Raw genomic sequence first — 16,474 nt, 5'->3', positions numbered from 1 at the left:
TTCCTGATGAACATTATTAGTGCACAATCAGCCTTGTATAGTCCCAAGTACTCATCTTGGTTGCTGTGATTCCTGAGAGGACCTTCCATGTTGTGGGGAGGCAGGTAACTGGATGGTAATTCTGACACCACTCCCTCAATCCAACAGAGCATCTTTGGGATGTGATGGAGCGGGGGAAATCTCATGGATGTGTAGCTGACAAATCTCCAGCTCAGGTGTGATGCTATGGGAATCTCTGGGGAATGTTTCCAGCTCCTTGTTGAATCTATGCCATGTTCTGAACAAAAACAGGGGCCCATCCCAGTGCTAGCAAGATGTACCTAATGAAATGGCTGCTGAGTGTAGCTCTTTTTTAGGAACTATTAGAAAATTACACCATCCATCCATCCATCCATCCATCCATCCATCCATCCATCCATCCATTCGCTTCCGCACATCCTGTTAAGGGTCGCGGGGGGGCTGGAGCCTATCCCAGCTGTCATAGGGCGAGAGGCAGGGTACACCCTGAACAGGTCGCCAGCCTGTTGCAGGGCTGAAAATTACACACTTATAAAAAAAATAATTAAACAAAGTTACATTTGTTCATTTCCAATACGTTTTTTACATATTTTAACACTTGGACAGGATGGGGCTGCTCTTTTAGGATATTGGTTCTACAGCTTAAAGATATTTCTCATTACATGTAGTGCTTTAGTTAATCGGCATGATGTAGAGCGAGCCTCACCAGGTCTTCAGAGGTAAGGTGAGTCAGTCTTTCATGGATGAGGGCGGCCTGCTCGTCACTCATCACGTACTCCCCTCTCCTGTCGCCCATCACCAGCTCCGGCCACATGGGCCCCTCACCGCGCTTCTGCAGGGTCACCTCCAGGCTAGAGACACAGTCACAGGATACACTATTACAAACAAACACATATTCCTCGTCAGCAAAAGTGCTGCTGATTAAGTCTGTGCTGACAGGCACCTTCAGAAAGCTCATTTAGTGATTTCCTAAATTACACAAGACGGTTCAAGCTGCAAAAAGTTCTCTTTCCACAAGTTTATAAACTGCAGAGCATTTATCGTACTTGAAAATGATGCAATCAACAGGTAAACAGCCAATCAGTAGCAGTTCACTGGGCTAATATGACAAAGGTCACAGAAAGGCTTGACGAGTCATTCAGACTCACAGAAATAGTTTTGACATTAACTGTTTCTCTGAAGCAAGAAGAGTTTGAGGCTGTGCTGCAGAAGGAATCAAGAAGAAAGACACAAAAAGCTAAAATATTACCAACTTATATCCTAACATCATTAAAAAGTAGCAGTAATATCTACTGAGAGAGGATCACCTCTGTCCTCTCAATGAAATGACTGAAATTTATACTGAAATTATAATAAATCAAAACAACAGTAACAGAGGCTTAGTTTGAGATACATTTTGAGTTTTAATAAAAGGGTAATATAATTAGTACTATCTTGTTTGTAGGACACTATCTTGTGAACTTTCCACCTTCCACATCCTCTCCAGCTCCTCTCTGAGCCCTTAGTATTTATCCAGCTCCTCGTGTTCCTTCTTCCTGATGTTCCCATCACTTGGCATTGTTACCACGACCTTCTTCCTTTGTTTGTCCACCACTACGATGTCCAGTGGGTTAGCCATCACCAGTCTGTCTGTCTGTATCTGGAAGTCCCACAGGATCTTAGCTCTGTTATTCTCAACTACCTTTGGGGGCGTGTCCCATTTTGACCTCGGGACTCCAGGTCATACTCGGCACAGATGTTCCTGTATACTGTGCCGGCCACTCAGTTATGGCGTTCCATGTATGCCCTGCCTGCTACCATCTCACACCCTGCTGTTATGTGTTGGATTGTCTCAGGAGCATCTCTGTACAGCCTGCACCTGGGGTCCTGCCTGGTGTGGTAGACCCCAGCCTCTATGGATCTTGTGCTCAGAGCTTGTTCCTGTGCTGCCATGATTAGTGCCTCTGTGCTGTCTGTCAGTCCAGCTTTGTCCAGCCATTGGTAGGATTTTTCTATGTCAGCCACTTTTACTATCTGCCGGTGGTACATGCCGTGGTTATGGCATTGATAGCTCAATAGAACGATATATCCATCCTTCCTCTTCCACTGAACATTTCCAGGGTCATGGGAGTAGGAAGCCAATTTTTTTAATACATGAAAAAAGAATTAGATTTTTTTTAAATAGGAAACTAATCAAACTGTGTATTTTATTGTCTATTCTACAGTCTTAAGATATTCCAGATGTAAACCGCAGCCCAAAAGCACACAAAAAATAAAGGAAAGAGTCACTGATGGTAAAACGTGTGTCACGCTTAGAGAACACAAAATAAAAGAAAGATTCTCACATTCACCTCCATCCAAACTGCATGAGTTTGAGTTTCTCTCTGGACATAACAAAGGCAGGGAGAGACAAACACATTCATACTCTCTGCTTCTCACATACAAGAGCCTTTAAAGTTATCAAGGATTATCGGAAATAGACTGTGTAACGTGGTTTCACACTGAATGGAGCACTGGAGGACTCGTACTGAAGGAACAGGAAGCTGAGATGGAGACTCAAATAAAAGGTTTTATAACAGAGGATATGAGTCAGCTCATATTGACTACTAGATCAGCAATGCTTATGAAAAGTATTCAGGTCCAACTGAATCACTGTGGATGCGGTTTGTCAAATGATGGACAGAAGACGTTACAATACCTTTAGTCAAGTTTAAATTAGTTTAATTTAAACGGGAAGTCTGATTTCTGAGAAAACTTCTATAAAGCCTTTTGTGGCTTCAAAATAACAAATGTGATCCAGAAGACTGAGCTGTGGACCTCATGTTCTCCTGCATTGAAATGATCCTTGTTTATTTTTAATGTCAATCACGACTCAAACAGTTGGAGGAGCATTTTGCTGCAGAAGAGATCATGTCAGGTCATCACTAACCAACAATATCCCACACCAAGGTCGGCGTTTCTCCTCCTCGAGTTCAGTCCTGCTTTCTGCTCACAGGTCTGCCTGCAGGAGTCTGTCCAATCCAAGGTGCCTCCTTCCCAGCAGTGCTGATTTATTAATAAATAAATATTCTTGAATAACTCAAGGCCAGGCTCATCATTACCTGGAAGCAATTTGCCTTGAGACACATAAGCAGGAGCTAGTGACCCTGAAAGCACTGCTAGCAGGATCACTGGACCACACACGCACGCACGCACGCACGCACGCACGCACGCACGCACGCACACACACACACACACACACACACACACACACACACACACACACACACACACACACACAAAAACCCCAAAAGGCAGCTGGATTCATTTCCAGGCAATGCAGGGAAAAGAAAAAAAATAATCCTGGGTCATTTTCAACATATAATTTTATGCTAAAGGGTTCTCAGAGTGGGGCTTGCAGCAGCATGAGCGCGACAACTGTAAGTTTCACTCATCTATGTGCAGCTGATGGCATATGATGACAAAGGGAGCCTTTCTCTTCAGTTTCATCTGTTCAATTCTAACCTACAGAGCAGACTAAACTTACGTAACACTGAAGGATTCAGCTGGTTTCATAACATGTAAGAGTAATCTCTCTCTCTATTAAAACAAAACTATAAAATAGCACAAAAACATCATCCTCTGAACAGACACTTTATACACAGTAACCAAAATGTCTGATGTTTCCAGTGAGGCCCTGAGTCATGTGCTATTTACCTGAACTGGCATCAAAACTAAATTTCTTTACTGTTTACTAAATTAATCATGTTCTCCACTACAACATATAATAAACAGCTACAAAATATATACATATTAGGACTAAGGGTACAAGTTTAAAATGGAAAGAGGTGATAAGAGTCTAAAGGTCCTCCCTTAGAGAAAACAGGAAGTTTTCAGTGCATACACTCACTGACCACTTCATTAGATCTATGTTGCTGGTACTGGGTTGGAGCTCCAGAGCTGCCTTAATTCTTCATGGCACAGATTTAACCAGATGCTGGAAACATTCTTCAGAGTTTCTGGTTCATGTTGACATGATAGCATCACACAGTTACTACATCATAAATCTTCTGTTTCACCACATCCCAAAGGTGCTCCACTGGACTGAGAGCTGATGACTGTGGAGGCCAGCTGAGCGCAGTGAACTCATTGTCATGTTCAAGAAACCAGTTAGAGATTATTTGAATTTTGGGACATGACATGTTAACCCTGCTTGGAGCAGGACGATGGTCATTTGGTACTAAGGGGCCCAACGGGGCACCACCAACCTGAACTACTGATACAAGGTAGGACTGAACCATGCTTTCATCATCCTAACATCCAAATGCTGCAGCAAAAACTGAGACTCAGACCAGGCAATGTTTTTCCAATTTCCTTTTATCCAATTTCGCTGAGCCTGTGTGAACTTCGGCCTCAGTTTCATCAGTTTCACCTCATCCCCTGTAAACCCCAGAGATGGGCGTGTGGGGAAATCCCAGGAGATCAGCAGCAGCTTCTGAAATACTCAGACCAGCCTGTCTGGCCCCAACAACCACGCCACGATCAAAGTCACTTAAATCCCCGTTCTTCCTCATTCAGTTTGAACTTTAGCCGCTTGTTGTCTCTATATCTAAATGCACTGAGATACTGTCATGTGATCGGCTGATTAAATATTTGAATTAACGGGCAGTTGAACAGGTATACCTGATAAAGCACTCACCAGTCTCTCTGCCTGCCTCTCTACCTGTGATGCCTTTATAGGAAACCACTACTCTAACTCTTTTTCTTACCCATTGGGAACACGAGGGAGCTAATCCTTTGTTAAGAAAATACATTTAATTTAAAAACATTCATTTAATATTAAATTAGTGGTGGGAACAATTTTAGAAATTGAGTTGTTTGGAATCATGCCCACCACATCACTACTCTTACTGTTCTTTTCCAGAGCAAAAATTCATCTTTTTAATAAATGCCTTCATGTTAGTGTTTCTGATTCAACATCCAAGCTCATAACATGTTTTAGGCTTCTCACATCCCCAGAGTGGTGCATTCATCTTGTAAACAGTCAATATTTCATTCATGAAGATGAAGACTGTGCTGGGAATTATGGGGTGCAGGTTATATACAGTATGTGAGATAATGAGGTGCTTCTGTAATGTGCTGCAGGGGTGGAAAAAGTGGCAGCGGCGGTTTTTAATCAAATGAATGAAAGTGAACAGGAGTCTGTTGGTATTGCAGAACTGCTGTTTTTATCTCATCGTTTGATGACTCACTCCAATGTCCTGCAAGTTTTCTTCTATCACTACAGTTTCAACTGATAAAAGTAAAATAATTCAGCTTCAACATTTCAGACTGCAAACCTTTTGTCATTTCTGATGATCCAGGCGCTGGCCTCAGGGTCCACAGATGCAAACAGCTGGCCTTCCAGCAAAGGAGGGAAACCCCGAACTCCGATGGCCGCGTTGTCCGCAGTGAGCCTGAACTGCACCTCCTCTTTGGTGATGCCCTCGGGCATGCGCACAAACAGCGTGATGTCCTCGGTCGTCTGCTGCCAGAAGTAAATGGGATCTGAATTCAAAGAGGAGAGAAATGTGTGGCACTGAAGTTAATGACCGTCCTGAGCCAGCTGTCTCTGAGTCATACATAAAACATCTGACCGAGTGCAGACAGTGAAGGAAATTACTTTTGAATATTCAGTCAACTGCAGATAGGAGACCATTAAAATAAATGGATTATCATACCGCAAGTGGGGATAACCACGAACGAGCTCATGTCAAGACTATTAAGGCGATGCTAAAGGTTGAATTTTAATGTATAGAATTATTAAAACCTACAAATGTCGAATGAGACCAGTAAACCAAACAAGCATCTATTCATTTTCATTATTTCAGCATTTGTTTTATAAGAAAACTCAACTTTTTTTAATTAAAGGGAAGCAAAATGGTTCTAATGAAACAAATCTGTTTTTCATTTTAGGTTCTGCTAAGCTGGAGAAAATATCAACGAAATTACTGATTCAGAGCTGAATGGATTCAGTTAATTTATCAGCTGGTGGAGTAACAGAAAGTTTATTTATAAACAAATCAAAATGCAAAATTTATTTTCCTGATTACAGATTATAGAGTCAAATGTGGTCCGTCGCCTAAAGCTCAGCCTAAACTGGGTCATGCAACAGGACAGTGATACCAAGCAGATAACCTGTGAGCTGGAGAGGAAACGGTGTCTCACTAATTTAGATGATCTTCATTTAGCCTGAAAAGAGTTTGTTGCTCTATAAAAACGTCCTCAGTAAAGCTCGGACATCGTACTACTCATCGCTGACTGAAGAAAATAAGAACAACCCCAGGTTTGTTTTCCGCACTGCAGCCAGGCTGACAAAGAGTCAGAGCTCTGCAGAGCCGAGTTTTCCTTTCACTTTAACTTGTAATGACTTCATGGATTTCTTTACAAATAAAATTTTAACCATTAGAGAAAAAAAAAATTCATAACCAACTCACAATGCATTAAAAACTGACTTACCAAAGTCTGGAAGGTCAACTTAATGATTTATTGGTCAAAGTGTGGTAAAACAAGTGTGGTGTTTATTGTCCACATATAGAAAGTACCATATAAACATTTAAACCACATGTCACATGTGACCTCTGACCTCTCCTGCAGTGTCAATAGATTGATCTGAAGGTCAAAGTGATAATAATGTTATATAGAGCCATTTACAACTATGTTTCTTACTGCCATCGTTTGTACCAACAGCATATGTGCATATATGGAGTGATACATGAGGATATCAGATTACTTTGGAGCTCTGACCTCACAGTTCACATGTGCCTTTCCCTCAAGTTAACCCCAAAATGTGTTCTTTAAAGCGTTGTTAAGAAAAAGAGAATGAGCCGCTCGGTTAGTTAAAAATATCCTGTAGTATAATATTATATAATAAGCTCAAGTTAGTCATGTCCAGTTATTTACAAATCAATACCTATAATCATCACCTGCTGCCACATGTTTGTGAAATCAGAGTAAACATCTGTCATACTGCCCTGATCTGATTTTTTACTGCACTACAAATTTCATAAAGTATGTTTAAAAAGAACAAAGAAAAAACAAAATGAATATATTCAAATACATAAATCCTTCCCTTAAAAGTAAACACAGTCAGAGAGTGAGCTGCTTTGGCACAGGTTTGCTTCTCGTTAGCCCGTGAGAATGAAACCTAATAAATTAGCTCACTTAAGTTTAGTGCAGCGTTCACCTGCCAAGCTAGCAGTTTTGGACTCAAGCCAGGAGCTCAATCATGATTTCTCTGAAGCGTTGATACTGCTACGCTTTTTATTAATGAAGTGCTGCTCTTACTTGAATGAGGGGAAAAAAAAAAAATTCATCCATCCATTTTCTTCTGCTTACCAAACACAGGGTGGGGGTGGGGGTGGGGGGCTGGAGCCTAATCTCAGCTAGGGCGAGAGGCAGGGTACACCCTGGACAGGTCACCAGGTCACCAGAGAGACAGACAACCATTCACACTCACAGTCACACCTATGGGCAATTTAACATCACCAATTAACCTGATCCCAGAGTACCCAGAGAGAACCCACACAGATACAATGGCGGCTGAATGGAAAAAAAAAAAAAAACTATAAATCAACCATAAACCAAATTTTTATTAATTAAAATATTTATGCATATAGAGTGCAGTATAAACTAAGGTTATATATATATTTTTTATTTCACAAATATGACGACCTCGTTCCCGCTCCAGTCTGTTCTCAGCCAGGTTTCTGCTGCCTCTGACTCAGCACATAAACAGCACACATTAAATCTTTGTATTTTCCTTTCAGCTAATGACGCCGCCTGCACTGTGTGGTGAGCTATAACGTGTAGAGGCCGACAGGGAAAGTCGGCCTCTACACGTTACCAAAAATCATCGGAGCAGATGTACCCCAAACAAAGCGGAAGTCATAAAAGAGGCGATGCTTGTTAAAAGCCTTGTTGGAGAACAGATGAACAGCAGGCCTCGTGTCATTCTTTAAATTCTCTCTAAAAGTGCACAGATGCTTGATAAAAATGACTTTGGCATCCAAGAGCATAATCATAAATGGGACAAACAATCCCATCATAAATCTGTTTGCAGCCTTGTGCTTGAATGGTGTTTTCAAGATTGAGCTGGAGGTTGCTCACTGATAAATATTTCTAAAATAAAGTCCCTTTGAGTCCTTCTTGCATCAACAAAAAGTCCTTTTCATCTGCTGCTGAGCCGACAGCAGATTTACACAATATTTTCTTTCAGGCTGCAGCTTTTATCCTGTTTTCTGTGTTACCTCAGGTCAAAGGTTTCCACTTTTCTGTAATGCAGCGGCCGGGTATTTAAACAGCAGCAAAATAGAGCAGCCTGATCACTCACATAGTCCACCTCATTTCACTTACTGTGAAAACTGAGAAATTAGGGCCCTGGAATAATATCGGGCTCTCACCACATGAGTATTTTGGCAAAATATCAATAAAAAATGAGAACAAAACAAAAGCAAATCACACTCCTTGTCAAATTGTTCACTGTTACTCAGAGAGCACTTTTTAAAACACCAGCTCAAAAGTGCTTTACAGAAAGCAAATATGCTGCAAAAGACGAAGGAAGAAATAGCAGCGTATAAAGGTGGGTTCTTATAAAGGTTTTTTTTAGAATGCGGTGCAGACAAAGCTGAGCTGACAGTAATGGACAGGGCAGCTCCTCAGCATGGGAGCTCAAACAGTAAAAGCCCGCTAGTACTGAGCATACACGGTGGGACGTTTAAGAGCAGCTGAGTGGTCCCGGTTCAGAGATAAAATGCTTTCAGTGTCCTCCGGAGAAGTCTTTAATTTCTGGATTGTACAGGCAGCCACTGCAGGTCAGTTAGAAATTGGGGGAAAATGTTAAATATTGTATACGTCAAAAGTCTGACTTCTTCATTCTGATGTACATTTTGTCTCTGATCCGACAAACGAGGTTAAGGTTAACTTCCTATCTCGGCAAAGTAATCTGTTTCCGGGTAGAGTCCCGCTCTCTCTCCTCCTACTTCTTTCATGCATTTTATGACCGGCAGCAACCAGTGTTAGAATAATACAACCACCTACTATACTGAAGTGTCAAACAGTGAGTTACTACTAGTGCATAGTTAAAGCTATGTCATGTGTATTATTACTATATATGCTGCTCAAAGAAATGAAGAAATGAAGGCAACACTCTGAACTTGACTCCAACCCTCAAAAGGCTGATTTGGTTTCCACAAACTTTGTTTTTTGACATTTTTTTTCCCAACTTCTTCTCCATTAAGGGTCGCCACAGCACACCATCTTCCTCCATCTCACCCTATAGAAAGCACACACTTCTGTCACACCAACCCTCTGCAGGTCCTCCTTCACTACATCCATGAATCTTCTCTGTGGTCCTCCTGCCCAGCAGCTCCATCTTCAGCATCCTTTGTCTAGTACATCCACCGTCTCTCCTCTGCACGTGTCCAAACCATCTCAGCCTTGCCTCTCTAACGTTGTCTCCAAACCTCTCAATCTGAGCTGTTCCTCTGATGTACTCATTTCTAATCTTGTCCATTCTGATCGCTCCCAATAGAAATATTAAAATCTTCAACTCTGCCACCTCCAGCTCCACCATCTCCAAACCATACAGCAGTTCTCACCACCATCTTGGAAACGTTCCCTTTCACTCTCGCTGTTATTCTTCTATCACAAATCAACCAGACACTCGTCTCCACCCACTCCACCCTGCCTGCACTCTCTTCTTCACCTCTCTTGTGCACTGTCAGTAGCGTTGGATAGTTGTCCTCAGGTATTTAAACTCATCCACCTTTACTACTCTTCTATCTTCACTGTTACGCCTGCCTCCCTCTCAATCACACACATGCAGTCTCTCTTGCTTCTACTGACTTTCATTCCTCTTCTCTCCAGAGAGTACCACCACCTCTCCAGACTCTCTTCCACCTGCTCCCTACTCTCACTACAGATCGCAGTGTCGTCTGCAAACATCAGAGCCCACGGGGACTCTTGACTGACCTCACCTGTAAACCTGTCCATCATCACTTCTTCTCCATTCCTCAGGCATCCTCTCACTCTCCAAGATTGTGTTAAACAATCTGGTTTAAAGGTCCACTTCCCTCTCCTAGACATCTCCATACCTACACAGGTATGTCATTAGAAGCAGATAATATTCAGCTACTTTCCTCTGCTAATGCACCTGTGTGTTACATTTACCCACCTTCTTCTGTGCATCTACTTTATCTCCATGTCAGAGAGAAATGCTGCAGTTTTTAGTTATATTTAATCATTTAAACCTTTATTTTACCAGGTAAAATGTTTGAGACCCCAGTTCTTGTGTACAAACGTGACCTGGAATAATAAATATTTTACCTTTAAAAAAAAAAACAATCGTAATAATTTGAATTTGGGCTAACAAACAAGCATCACGCACTTGGTGTCTCTTGTCACGTTTCAAATGAATTGTTGGGAGTTTCATTCATTACTGACTTTATTCAACCATGTGATTAATCCTTGAGTGGAAAGAAAATTAACCAATATTTACACAAAATGTAGATTAAAATACAAACAAATAAATGAAAATATGCAAATTGGAACATCATTTTTTCATCTTTTATTTCCAGTTGAGTCTTTGGAGGCACCTGACATCTAGTTACAACAATAAAATGCTTCAGAGAGTCAGTATCAACAGTTTCACTATTTTTTTTGTCAGACTTTAACTTGTATAGCATATGTATGTAATTTTGCATTGTTGTAATCCCAATTAAGATCATCTTCTCGTCCACCACATCTGTTCTGATCTTGGAGGTGAGAACAGACTAAATTAAATCTGGTTCCTGAGTTTCACCGGCTCTCCAGAACTTTTTGATCACACTTAATTAAATGATAATTAGAACTGCATAATTCTTTTATCTAGCTAAATATTCAGAAACACAAGTACACACAAGTGTTTTATTACCACAGCAGTTAAATTAAAGATGCTTGGATGTAAGCAACTCTTAGAAAGATGTTTAAACAGAACAGAAGGGAGAGATTAGCCTGAGCTAAATCATGTAATGCATGCACAGACATCTCTGCACCAACCTCCTCATCTACAACAATTGCTGTAAATAACACACGCTGATTATTGCCAAAGCCGGACCACTTAAATTGGTCCAGCTATGCGGCATCAAACCAACAGACCTGCTCCGTGTTTGGCACCGATATGAGACACTAAGAAATGTTCGTTATCACCTTTTGTTGTCAACTGCATCAACAAAGAAACTAAATAGGCGGGAGGAGACCTGCCAAATCTCCCGTTTCATTCTCCGAATCTTCTCAGCTCAGTTTTTTGTTTATTTCTGTTGGAACTGAGCCAGAAGTTTAAAATAATACAGTTTTGTGCAGCTATGCGCTGCCATAAATGATTCAAGTGTACGGTTTTGGTATCCTGGTATCAGAATAATCTTTGTTTCCACACACTCATGTGAACATATTCTCCGTCTCAACAGTCTATATACTATCCACATCTCGTCTCCATAGCGCAGCACCAAGTCACCTCCATCTTTTCTGCTCCTTTTCTCATCACTTACAGGCTTCTTTGAAGATGTCTCCTCTCTTGACATCTAATCCATTCCCCTCTCTTCGAACATAGAAAGGAAGAGTGCTGATAAAAGGATTGCCTGAAAAGCTGCCATTACTCTGCTTCTGCACCATCAACACACACCTCGCCCTCTCCGGGTCATGTTATTTTTTTATGTTTTCAAAGAGAAGGAAGCTGTTTGTCTCCTTGTTTAGAGGTTGTGAGTATAACTGAGTTTAAAAACAAGAAAAGATGGATATGAATGTTCAGTTCAGTTCAGTGTTTTTTACTGTAAAGTGGGCCTATTATATGATCCCTTATTTTCTGTTGTATATACTGTTCCACTGATGGATCCTCATACTAAACATGGCCAAAATTTGACATAATGAGGCCGGCATGTGTACAAATAATCCCTGAGAGCCAAAAGCTCAGATTTCAGGCTGCTGTAAACACACAGTTTCAGACAGTTTTCTCTACTCTTGGCTCTGTGTGATGTCAAAGGGAAGGGATCAAATGTTAGGCTGACATTACACTTTATCATAAAGTCTTCCATCCACTCTCATCTGCAGCTCTTCATCAGATGTTACATGTTCCATAATCTCACTGGTCTCTTTGGGAGTGTCCTCCTCTCTCTCCCCATTTTTCACCTGTAGTGCAGGTACCCTCTGCCTGCCTTTCTACATCCATAGCTAAGCTTAAGTATCCTGCTGTATTCACTGAAACCAGACTGACTTTTCCACCACATTCCAAAAAATGTTAGAGAGCTTTTTAGAAAGCTTTCAAACACATACAGGAAACCTTCCTACCTTCCTATTTTAAGGTGGAATTTTATCTTGCGTGTATCTGAGCTCAATCAAAAAACTCTAAATATTAATTTGACACTTCTGACCATTCAGCGTGTCTTTATTGGCTGTCTTGCATGAAATATGCTTTAGTAAAAGAGAAGACTTCAGTGATTACTGAATTTAAACCACATTATTCAAAATGCATAAGTTCTACACTCACGGGACAATTTATTAGGTATACCTTGGGTTGGACCTCCTTTTGCCTTCAGAACTGCTTTAATTCATCATGGCACGGATCTAACAAGGTGCTGCAAGCGTTCCTCAAAGAGTCCATATTGACACGATAGCACAACACTGATTCTCCTGTTCCACCACATCCCAACGGTGCTCTCAGATTCAGACCTGCTGGCTGTGGATGCCACTGTCATATTCAAGAAACCAGTTTGAGATGATTTGAGCGAGAACATGCAGCCTGTTGAGCAGTTTGAAGACAGCTTGGCATTATGAATTAAATCATTAACTACCTAATGAAAATATTAATGACTAGTATCATATACTGCAGGCCGAAGCCAAGACATCCAAAAATCACTCACACTGCAGAATTAACTGAAGAGACATTTTAGCCAAAAGAGTAAGAGAGCAAAAATATGCTGAAGGCGTCTCAGTATCAACAGGAACAAATGGCCTGGAAACACATCTGTGTACACAGATACGGATCAGCTGACCCGACAGAGACCCCGCTCTCATTGTTTCTATGGCGACAGCTGAACAAGCCAGTCTGCGCATTCAGCAGCAGCTCTGAAAGGTAATGAGCGACAGAAGTTGACGTGACGAGCAAAAGCAACCGCGTAACGAATCTTAACCAGAAGCGGTCCAATCACAGAGAAGGTGGGAGTCGCGTGTCTCACGGTGGGAGGCAGTACTGCGGCTCTGAGCTTTTATTTCACTTTCTGCGACTGTTTTAACAGCTTCACAGACTTTAAGGTCAGTTTCAGACAACGTTCTTAACAAGACAAAAAGTAAAAAAAAATAAAAATGCATCACTATAAATAAGACATCACATTCTCCTTTAGTGTTTTCCTCAAAGTCTGGAGCAGGAGCGACACTGTGTCTGCAGTCTGCACTCATTCTTTTGACAGAGATCACCAGGGTCTAAAATGAACAATGTTACTGCAGCTTTGCAAAGAACAGACTTATAATTACATGCACATATATAAATACAGGTGTGTATTATTAGAGTACTGATTTGGGTTTGTTGTATCTCAACACTCCCCAAAAAAGATGAATACAGCTTATTTTTATTAATTAGGGCTTATTGTGTACAGTTAAAGATTAGCTTCATGGGATAAAGTTGTTTTTTTTTTTTTTTATTGCAACAGCTCACATGAAAATACAAAATGGAAAAAGGGATCACAGGGATTACACTCAGCTGTTTTTTGTTTGTTTGTTTGTTTGTTTTTGGTACACCTAGCTAAAGTTACTGCAGTCTAAACAAACAAAGCTTGTGTTGAAGCCAACACTGCAGTGATGCACCAGATCCTGCACTTCCTTAAATGGCCACTTGAGGCTGGCTCTAAATGCAAGTCCATCCAGATGAACTCTTAGGCCATGGTGGGTCAAGTCCATCTCCCATCACCCAGCTTCACCACGTTTTACAGACGGCCTGTCAGCTGCACCACTAAAATGGAAAGTGCACAGTAACGGCTGTTACAGCTGAGAGGATCATCGGAGTCTCTCCTCCCTCCCTCACACACACAATTATTTTCCACACATGCTGCATCCACAAAACCAACAGCATTGTGGACAACCCCACACACCCCTCACACAAACTCTTCATCGTCCTGCATGTGGCAACAGGTACCAAACTATTCAGGCCCTCACTGTCAGACTGCGCAACAGTTTCTTCCCTCAAATCATCAGACAGCTCAATACTCAGGAAATGGACTGGAAACAAAACTGTATATATACACACACACACACACACACACACACACACACAGGTGCAGAAAACGTGTCGGCGACGATACACTCGGTGCTGCAGGTGAAGCACTCACCCTTACACGGACACACCTGAGCGCTGCAGAGTTTAAATGAAGCGTTGAAGCAACAAACTTGTGTCGAGGATTTTTTTTATAATTGAATCATTCGAGTTACTCGAGGAATCGTTGCAGCCCTAATTTTTAACACACAAAGTTACGCATTATTAGGGTGGCGATTGCTTTGATAGATCAGTATGTGCTAACTGGGCTGCTACCTGCACGTTTAATACAATTATCTGAAAAATGACAGAGCTTACTGTGAGGTACAACCTGTCTGTGCTCCAGTTCTAGTGAGCAAATCTCTAATATAATATTTGTTATGTTACGCAGTACTGTGCAAACGTGTGTGTGTCTGTGCATGGTGCCAATAAAGTCCAGGAATGCAGATTCCTAATTAAGCTTGCAGGCATTAGCTGATAACTTTTTTTTACCTGCTTATGCAGCCACACTCCACAAAACCAACATGGCAACAGTCACAAAGTTAAAGTCAAGTTAAGTCGTGAAGTCAAAATGTCACATGTCAAATCTGAATCTGAATCAGTGGTCCAAAGATCTGCCCTGTCAGATAGAGGAATCCTGAAACAATGCCAAAGCTGAAATATTTTTCATGCTGCTCGCTGGCAGACCTCCCAGCCTCACCTCTTACCCACCTGTCTTCTCCACCTCCATGGGCTCTGGTTCGGGCTGTTCCACAGGACGGCCGTCCACGTGAGTAAAAACGAACGGCTTCTCCGACGCCAGCATCAACCCCTTCCCTTTGGGCTCCACCGCTGCATAGTGAGGCACCGACTTCCCCCTGAGGACCCTCCTCTTCTTCATCTCGTACTTCTTCTCCTGGCCTGCACGTGGAAACCAAAGGACACGGTGACATCTGTGCAAACTAACTTTTCTAAACTCAGAGATCAGGAGGAGTGGAAAAAAAACACGTCTCATGTCAAGAGGAACCGCATGTACAGAACTCCCAGCAGTCCTTACCCGAAACACGTCTATCAGAGCAGAGGTTTTACCGCTCTGTAGGTATTGTGTGCCGGTTATTAGCTTTTTGGAAAAATAACGGATCTGCCTGCAACCTGACAGGAATGTAAAGCAACTGCATCATGGTTCCTTTCCTTATTTTTGGTTTGTTTTATCAGTGATGATGTCATCCTATGCATAATGTACATTTCTCTGTTTTTCTCAGTTTCCTGCATTGTTTTTGTACTCAGTAACTTAATCTTTTATTCTAGAATATCTCCAAATCTCCAGTTTTAATGACCGAATCTTTCACTGATTCAAAAAGCTGGAACCTGCAAATGTTTATCTGCAGAACAGAAAGAGAGACCTTGTGAGGAGCAGGCAGTCGACTCTCTGAGCCAACGGGAAAAGAAATGAGTGTGTGCAAAGTGAAAAAGCAGCTCCTGGCGATGCCACATTAACATCATTGGGCATGCTGCCCTTCAGTGAGACCTTTTCACTGCTCCGGTGATTCTGGAAGCAGCTCACATTTACAAAAGCAGCTTCCAGGCTTGTGTCTGTGAATGTGAGCTGCATGTTCAGGTCACACTCACACAGGATCCTCAATAAGTAACAATTAAAAATATACTCACTTCAGTGTTTTAGGATTTACTTCTGGAGGTATTTTTATCAGTATATTTTTACAGATTTACTTATTTCTGTATCTGCCACAGTGGGAAGTTTGTAGCAGTTTAAACACGTGACTCTTGATTTTATATTTCTGTAACATAAGCAATTTATTCTGAATTAGTTTTTATACTGTCTATATGAATTTTTATTGAACTGTTATATTTTAGCTCAAATTGAGGAGGAAAAGCTAAAACATCCAAAGTGAGGCATAAATGAGCCATCTCTTTTACATATATGTTTGATGACGTCTCAAAGCAAGATTCATGTTTTCCATAAGGAGCTCCACTAAATAAAAGACAGCAGGCACTTTTAATGTTGTTGCTGAGGTCGATTTCACACACAGAAGCAGCTCGAATCACACTGGAAGAAGACAAATGACTACCAGGACACTGGAACATCTGCAGTATTACTGATACCCTGCTCACTTTGAGACACTCTGACGTTAGAAACCCCTCTACAGTCGAACCCTGATGGCTGATAAAAATGGAAAACTGCGC

The 16,474-nt window shown here is 41.5% G+C and overlaps 1 protein-coding gene across 1 annotated transcript in view; it reads right to left on the bottom strand.

Annotated features, from left to right (window-relative positions):
* nudcd1 (NudC domain containing 1) overlaps positions 1-16,474 on the bottom strand; it is a 42,543-nt gene that overhangs the window by 16,476 nt on the left and 9,593 nt on the right. Inside the window, exons 5-7 of the mRNA XM_030741687.1 lie at positions 15,005-15,193; positions 5,316-5,523; positions 725-869 (exon numbers count right to left, since the gene is read on the bottom strand). Coding sequence (XP_030597547.1) covers positions 725-869; positions 5,316-5,523; positions 15,005-15,193 — 542 coding nt within the window. The remainder of the gene's footprint in view (positions 1-724; positions 870-5,315; positions 5,524-15,004; positions 15,194-16,474) is intronic.

Source organism: Archocentrus centrarchus, chromosome 11 (genome assembly GCF_007364275.1).
Source record: "Archocentrus centrarchus isolate MPI-CPG fArcCen1 chromosome 11, fArcCen1, whole genome shotgun sequence".
NCBI lineage: Eukaryota > Metazoa > Chordata > Actinopteri > Cichliformes > Cichlidae > Archocentrus > Archocentrus centrarchus.
This window is presented reverse-complemented; position numbering and strand designations above follow the sequence as displayed.